General features: G+C 38.9%; 1 protein-coding gene across 1 annotated transcript; it reads right to left on the bottom strand.

Moving 5' to 3' along the window:
- Positions 1-2,171: 2,171 nt before the first annotated feature.
- On the bottom strand, positions 2,172-7,968 carry LOC136206317 (probable pectate lyase 4). The gene is made up of 5 exons (XM_065997334.1): positions 7,306-7,968; positions 4,704-5,055; positions 4,408-4,618; positions 4,229-4,297; positions 2,172-2,777 (listed from the first exon to the last, which is right to left on the bottom strand). Exons 1-5 carry the CDS (start codon positions 7,586-7,588, stop codon positions 2,529-2,531), a joined length of 1,164 nt encoding a protein of 387 aa, XP_065853406.1. The 5' UTR covers positions 7,589-7,968; the 3' UTR covers positions 2,172-2,528.
- Between the last annotated feature and the right edge of the window lie 857 nt (positions 7,969-8,825).

Genomic DNA, 8,825 nt, shown 5'->3' with positions numbered 1-8,825 from the left:
GAGCTTTTACATCTCATGATAATATTGCCCGTCCGTAAATCCTTCACAGAAAAACCGAAAGGATCAAATTCCACAGAAACTTGGTTATCTTTAGTAAATTGACGGACAGAAATAAGATTTTTGATAAGATGAGGTGCATGCAAGACATTGATTAACTTTAAAGGGTGATGTTTAGAAGCTAAAGTTGCATTACCAGATCACAAACAGGCATACAATGACTATTACCGACAATTATGGTTTCATTGAGACTCGAATTAAAATAAGAAGTGAGTGTACCTTTGTCGGCTGTCATGTGCGATGTAGCTCCTGTGTCCATGTGCCACTGATCAGAAGGTGGAGTGAGTGTCATGGTGTGCATAGCTTCAGCAATATCTGTAGGCACATATGATGGTGATTCCATATGGAGGTGTGCTTGTTGCATTTGAGGACGTGGTCCTAGAATACCAGACTGAGACGGTTGCCTGCCTGATGTGGGATAGGGGCAAGGAGGAGATGCCCATGATTGCGGTGGTGCCCAAGGGTAGGTATATCCCCAAGGAGGAATAGCAGCAGGGCGATAGTGCGGTGGCTGAGATGATCGGTGGTGGTGTCTGCCGTCTCTACCGCGATAGGGACGGCCACCGTGTCTGCCGCCGCGGTACGAGGAAGAGCCGCGATATTGCGCAGGTCGGGAAGATTGGTGTTGCGGCAGCGGAACAGTAATGTCACCAGACGACACAGTTAATGCAACAGGTTCGGACGGAGGGAGATTCTTACGGGCACGAGCAGTTTCCTCCAGAATCAGCATGGATCGAGCTCTCTGAAAAGTGGGAAGGGGATCCCCATGTCTAATTTGAGTGCCGACAGTATCATACGCGTTAGTTAGACCGGATATAAGCTGTAACACCATCTGATCATTGGTAACCGGGCAATCCACATTTGATAATTGATCAGATAGGGATTTGAGGTGCTGACAGTAGGTGGAGATATCAGAATAGTCACTGAGTTTGGTTTTGGAGAACTCTTGTTGAAGAAATAGAGCCCGGGAATTTTTGTTGTCTGAGAAAATCTCCTGAAGACGGCTCCAGGCCCTGGCGGCTGTGGAGTCGGCTACAATAATAGTATGTAGAAGGCCAAGGGAGATGGTGCTATAGATCCATTGAAGAACAACAGCATCAATACGAGTCCAGAGAGCAGGATTGGATTGTTTGAGAGTATTAGCGGAAGGGTCTGTGGGTGAGGGAGGAATTATGTGGTCCAGGACCTCAAATGTCGTGGCATAGAGTTTGAATAGAGCCGCCCAAGTAGGATAATGTCCCTTTTCTATGTCGAGGGTTATTTTGATGAAGGTAGATATGTTGGATACGGTGAGGGAGGGATGGTGATTAGGGTTTGTGTCTGTGGTGCTAAGATTTGAGTTTGTGCTGTTGCGGTTAGAGTTTGTGTTTGGTGGTGTTCCGGCGGTGGAGTTTACCGTGTTGGTACTCATGATCGGCGATGGGAGGAGAGGGATGGTGTTTCGTTTTGATTGAATCGGTGGAGATGGTGGCCGGAATCTGGGACAGCGGCGGCGGCGGCCGTATATTGGAGAAGAGAGAGAGTTTTTCGGTGAAGGTAGGAGAGAGGGAGAGGATTAGGGTTATGTTTAGGGCTTTGATACCATGTAACAATATGATTCTCAGTGATTGTTATTGATGATAAGTTTAGTATTTATACATAATACAGTTTACTCTAGTTAAACAACTGTAGTCAACAAACTAACCTATATTCTAGGCTAGAGATAAGTAACAGAATAAATACAGATAAGTAATAACTAAATACATAGTCTAATAGGAAAGGGTTCTCACGAGAGCCCTCTCCTATATATATATATATATATATTTCCACCTCATGGTTATGCAATTCTGATGCAAAACACAGTTATTTTCAAAATTTTCCGTCAGAAAAATCCATAAAATTGACCAGGGCAGAAGGTCAGACATAACAAAAGTCTGAAAATCGAGAAGAGGGTAATTTCAAAAAGGCATTGAAACCAAATTTGAGAAGCAACTTGCATATCGATAAACAATTAGATGCCTGGTCATTAAAAACTCCAATTTGCATCTTATAATTTTGCAATTTATGCAACTTAATCTCATGACTTGACTGACTCAGTTTCCAAATTTTCATGAAAGCAACAAACAAGAATTAAGTGCAGACCCAAGAAAAAGGGAAAACCTCTTAAATGAACGATTAATACATCACAACAATCATAAAGCCACTAGCTATAAATTTATTACATTTTTTATATATATATTGACCAAGTCATGAATCAACTTTCATTGCTTTTTTTGAATTTTTCTCCACATTCTATATACATCATACATATTCTACATGTCCTATCAAACCAGCACTCTCTTTTTTCCTTATTTATATGATGTGATTTCAAGGGATAGTATTTGATTCTTTCTCTTGTTGATCAATTTACATTACGATTTAATAAACGGATAGCAACATTGATAGCATTAATAAGCATGGGAGAATAGTTATTAATGCACTTTCCTCTGATATTAATTTGCAGTCAATGTCTGCTCAGCTGGCAGTGGCACAGGAACGAATTGCCATCCGCTGCATTGCTGGAGAAGCTGCTTAAGACTCTCTGTAGGGGGTTCAACTGTCCATGTGGGGTACAAGTCAACCGGATTAAACATACAGTGTTCGTCAAGTAGTGTCGAACTTAACCCTGCTTGTGTTCCGGTTATGAATAAGTCTCCTTCAGACATTATATGGCCCGTCCCCGCTTCCTCCTTGTCTGTTGCCTGTAAAACCATCACATTTACAATGATTTATTTTGCAGTATACACCCATAATTCATGGGCTAGTAATGTAAAATTATGGGTGGCAATGGGGTGGGGATCCGAAATGACAAAGGAATCACGAAAATAGTTAGGGATGGGAACGGAAACGGGAGACATTTTGTCTCTGAAGCGGGAACAGGGATGGGGCAGGGGTACTAATACTATCCCCGAACCGTGGGGATCCCGGCCCCATCCCCAAATAAATCCCTGTGGGATCCTCCAATCTTTATAATTTTAATTATATTATCTTTTAGCACCTTGTTGAAAGTAAACTTACATAACGAATCTAGCCTTAAATGCAATAATTTTACTTTACAAAGAAAAGGTCCTGTATTCATTTGAAGGGGTCATGGTTCTTCTTAGTCCTAGATACTGTTATATATATCTCAATAAAAAGGGCGGCCCGGTGTATTACACGTCCCCGCTTAAGCGAGGGTCCGGGGAGGGCTCCCACCACAAGAGTGTACTGGGGGCAAGCCTTTCCCTGCCAATATTTTTGGCAAGAGGCCGCTCCTAAGACTCGAACCCGTGACCTCCCAGTCACACGACAACAACGTTTACCGTTGCGCCAAGGCTCGCCCTCACTGTTATATATCTCAATATTTAAAAAAAAATAATAAAAAAATTGGCTGTCTTGATTTGGATACTATTATCAAAATTCTGGTTATTATAACTAGAAAACTTGTTATAATAACCAGGAAGTCTGACTGGTTAATATAACCAGATTCTCTGGTTATTGTAACAAAATTTTTTTGATGTTTTTCATATGATAATTAATAGTTCACAATTTTGTTTGGGCACTGGGATTCTCCATCACCCGTGGGGATGCTCCACACGGGGTGGGAATGGAGGCAAAAGAATTCCCGAAACTTTGAACATGGATTCCCCACATCCGTCCCTGCATGTGTTAGGGGCAGAGTGGAGAATGCATCTCCGCCCCGTTGCCACCCCTATCTAAAGTATAATTAGCAGTACTAATATCTTTCAAAAGAATAAAAGTAGCCAACAGTAGCTAGTTAAAAACCTAATAGAAGTTGATTCTATTGTAAACTATATATATCAGAATAACCCCAAGCCCATTCTGTAGAATAGTCGGGCTTGCAGGTGCGCTTGGACCAGGTTCGGTATGAAGTATATATGTTCAGGACCAGGACAGGCCTAGGTTGATGTGACTTGGTCTACAATCTACATACAAGTAACATTTGTGAATGACAAAGGTCATGCTCATGTGTTGACTATAGGTGCAGTAAAATTCACTTTTAAACTCATTTGGCACGCTCTATTCCATGCGAATTCCCAGCAGAAACTCGTGTTCCTTATTCTTCAATATTTCTCAAATTCATATGACAGAATAGGTTTAACTGACTGTCAATGCATTTAGAGCTTGAAAATAAATAAATGGAAGCACTTGCCTTCTCAGTAAGATACTTGAATGCAATCTTCTTCTGTCCTGCTTCATAAATGTTGCATTGGGAGTATATCTGAGGAAAATAACATACATAGCAAAAATATTAAACAATAATTTAATTATGGGGTACAACATTTGCTTGTATGAAAAACGGTAAGTAGAAAAATAAAAGAATGCTATTACCTGAGATTCTACACTAGCACAAACAGCATATATGCCCCAGTTTCGCGTGTAATTATTATACAGATGTACTTTGGCAAATCTAACCCGAGGATGACGTTGTCGAGTACCATCAAAAAAACAATGGTGAATGGTAACCCGAATACATCTGTCATTAATGTGAGATGGATCTGATCCAATGAGTATTGTCTTGTCATGATTTGAAAAGTGACACCTGAAAGTAACAGTTGAAGTCATCAAATGAAATGCTAAAGCAAGGAAATAAAGAAAAGGGGATCTGCAAGAAGGTTTAACTTCACCTAGAAATGGTTATCTCTGTGCTTTCTCGTGTAATATCTATCAGCCCATCATCATAATCACTGAGACTGCAACGGTCTATCCATATATGCTTTGATTTTGGTTTTATCTGAATAGCATCAACATCAGGTCCCCTGCCACCTTCTAACTCTAGATTGCATATGATAACATGTTCACATTCCTTCAGCCTCAAACCTTTCCCGGTGAGTTTTATTCTTTGGCCTCGGCCATCGATCGTCTTATAAGATGATACACTCAAGTAAGAATGGAGATGAATGGTGCCTGATACAACAAAGACGATCCAAAGAGGCTCCTTTTTCCGGCATCCATCCCTAAGTGATCCTGGCCCGTCATCTGTTATCATGTAAACATTGATACAATTTCATTGAGGGAACCAATCAATAAAGTGTATTTAGATTGTCACACCATCCATGTAAAAAACTGTGGAAAAGGCTTATTATAGGCAAGATAAAACAGACCAGATAAAGTGGGGTTTGTTCCAAAGCAAAATTATTGAGTATCATCAAGTAAAAATAAGCAACAACAAGAAGCTTTTCTAAAATTCAAGTAAAGGAAAATGGAATAGCCGAGTTAAGAGTTATACAGCTTTAATTAACAATGAATTCTCAAATTTTCAGATTTATACAATGGTACCGAAAATGTTCTATAGCTAATTAGAGAACTACGCCTCTGCAATGCTATAGCGGCTCAGTCACCACATGTGCATGGTGAACTCTTAAGAAGTCAAGTAATATAGATAGCATATTAGAACTGTTTTTTCTTCTTTCTTCTTTTTCATTTAGGCCTAAGCATTTTTCTAAATTAATGGAATCATTTATTATGCATATACTTTTTTTTTTTCTTTTTTCTTTAAAGCTCAACCTACTGGTAAGTATTGATTCAGCAGGATTTCATTTCTCTATGCTGAAACAGCATGTTAAATATCCCATATTGTTAGCAAGAGAGCTAAATGGCTCCTTATATGTGTGAAACAATCCTCACCCTTTGAGGTGCCTTTTCTAAGACTATTCTAGCTTTCAAATCCTGGTATCTGAAATTCGGAGTTTCAGCAATCAAAGTTCTATTTTCCATTTGTGTTTGCTTGTTCCTTGAGCTGTTCTCTATCAGATTTGATATTATTATGATGAGCATTTGTAAGAGAGAAAAGTAGAATTTACTTTATTTTTTAGATTTTACTCTTTTAACTTAAGAAATTTTCAGGAATGAATATGGACATATGTAAATTTTCAGGAGTGATCACTGGTTGGTTGATCCCTTATTATCATTTAGTGACTATTTAATACCATGAATTCTATGTCATTGCATTTGATGCAGCATCTTACAAATGTTGATAATGTTTTATCACTTTCTAAAATCAGCATCTAGCAATAAGTTTTCATTATTTCAGAGGGCAGACACCAATCTTACGAGGTCTATGCATTCTCAGAGATAAAGATATCTAGTTGCTAGTACTCTAGTGTCAAGAAACCATTTAACCTTCCTAAAAGGTTAAGCTTATAGTTAAGGCCCAATAGTAGCTTTCTAGGTCCATCTTACCATGTGTTGAAATTCCTTTTAATAAATGAGAGTTGTAAGGATCCGAACTCTCGACCATTTGGTCTAAAGAGACATTGGTACCACGTCAAGTAACCAATTCAACCAAAAACTTAAGTTGATAAGTAAGGCCCAAAAATAGCTTTTATTATTATCTCTGACATCTAGGTACAATTTAAGTGGCCTATGTATGTCGAAAAGCTGATAGCTAATACTTGGTTTTGATTTTGGTATGTTTTTAGAGGCATATATCAACCATATGCACCCTTGTGCATGCCATAATCTCCGAAAGAAGCCTAGAAGAATCAGCTAATCTTTCCTGAAAATCCTTCTTCTACACTGGAACCCATGTTGTAGTTGGTGCTCAGCTCTTACCATAATCTCATGCGAGCACTGCAATAGCTGAAAACTCTAAAATCTTAGTGACCTGTCTAGTGTGTACCTAGTGGTTTGAACTGCAGGTTTGTTCAATTCGACAAAGTGGTTTGAGAAAAGCACTATGCAGTTCTGTGAACATACAAATAATATTGTTGTTGTTGATAAATCATTTTTCTTTCACATGAAAAAGTGCATTAGGTTATCTTCAATCAAATATACAAGGAAGATCAGATCACATGGAGTCCTACAAGTCATTGTAATTTCACTATTTCTAGTGCTTATAATGTGCTTCATTCTAGTAAATCAGAAATGAATTGGTGGAAGATCATTTGGGGTGTCAATCACATTCCTAGACACAGCTTCATTGTGTGGCTAGTACTATTATTCAGGGCATCAAGTGTATCTCTATATTTTTTGGGCTATTTTGGTTTGTATAGTATAGCCTTTGTTGTTTGTGGTTTTTTGGGAGTTTTGGTTCTTAATAACTTAAATTACATTCCATGAAACTTAATTGCAAGACTGTTCTCAACAAACAAAATGATTCTGCATCTCTGGTACGCATAAAATTAAGCAATGAAAACTCAAAGCCATAGAAATGGAAATCGAAGTAATACATTCAATAAATAAAGCCAAAATAGATGCGTGAGAAAATGGGGAAAGAGTGAGAAAGACCTGCTAAAGTGGTGACCGGATAGATAGCTCCGTGAAGTCCTCCAATAGCAAAGCGACCGAATCCCTCGGCTTGGCCGGCGAGAGCTCTTAAGCTGGAGTCCACGTGAGCATAAGGTAAACAGAGCGCCATTTTTGTAGGCTTGTGAGTGTGCGATGCCGAGGAAGAGGTAGGGATTTGTGGTTGTGGAGGATCTTGCACTTGGTACTTAAAGGGAGGAGAACCTCCGATTCCGTCGGGTTTATTTCCGTTTCGTTTCTTGGCATGGCCATGGCAGTTTCCCATTCTTATTGGATTAAATTGAATGTTCAGAAACTGAAACCAGAAACCAGATTGATTGCTACTTAAAAGAAACTGACCGACATTTTTAGGCCGTACAACTTTAACGGATGAACTGCTTATTCTTTGTTTTATCTGTACTCTAGCTAAGCTATCGGAGATTTGCTCCGACGTTCGGATGTCGGCAAAGTTTGGTCATCGAAATTCGTTTGGTTAAATCGATTTCTTGTCGGTTGTTAAAACAAAATTAGATTTACGATAAACTTCTATATTTTAGTTTAATCTATTTTTGAACGGAAACATTCATTAATCCAAAAAACAATAGACAACAGCAAATGCACCGGCGAGAACTTTATTAAAGCATAAACATAGTGGTAACAAGGTGAGAATTCTCCAAAATACTCAGCCAAGAGACAATCAGTTTCTACTACAACATTGTTCTTCCAATTAGTGGCTTTGATCTAAGAAAGTAATTCATGAATGTAACTATCTAGTCCGAATTGAGTGACGCTTGAGTAGAAGTTTTGAATAATGAATGAGTATTAAGGGGTAGCGATGGAGTATGGGTGGATTGAATCTCGTATTGGAAATGGGAAAAAATAATGAAATCGTAGTTCTCAAAGTGATGAATTTGGATCAAAATTGATAATTTCTACATGATATTAAGGGTCCGTTTGGTGGCTCATTTTCATGCTCTTGTTTGCTTTTTCATTTCGAAAATGAGAGTTTTAGGTGTTTGGTTAGTGACATCCTGTTTGCCTTTTAAATCTGGAAAAAAAACATTATGTGTTTGGTTAGTGCACACCTGAAAAGCAGCTTTTTACAAAAGTAGGGAATCTCTGCTTTTTGGAAAAGCAGCATTTTCCAACAGCAAACAGCAAACCGTAACAGCAAACAACAAATAGCAACAGCAAACGGCAACATCAAACAGCAAACCATAACAGCAAACAACAAACCATAACAGCAAACACCAAACAGTAGGTAAAAAAGACGGTGATATAACCCGGGTTGAAAATCCGGATTCTCATATGGAGCGAATACGTCTACCGGATGGACATGTTACTCGAGCACGTGCTAAGCAGTTTGAAGAGGAGCTCCAAACATATGTGGTGCAAATGTTAGATATGTCGGACCAAATTGACACGGATGGAATTCAAGAAGCTATAACTTTTTCATACCTCTCGGGTTATTCGGAAAGCGGACACATCAAAGAAACCGAACATGGACTAAACAAAACAAGCGG

This window comes from Euphorbia lathyris, chromosome 9 (genome assembly GCF_963576675.1).
Source record: "Euphorbia lathyris chromosome 9, ddEupLath1.1, whole genome shotgun sequence".
In the NCBI taxonomy this organism is placed as follows: domain Eukaryota; kingdom Viridiplantae; phylum Streptophyta; class Magnoliopsida; order Malpighiales; family Euphorbiaceae; genus Euphorbia; species Euphorbia lathyris.
Note: the sequence above shows the minus strand (reverse complement) of the source record. Positions and strands in the feature narration are given on the sequence as shown.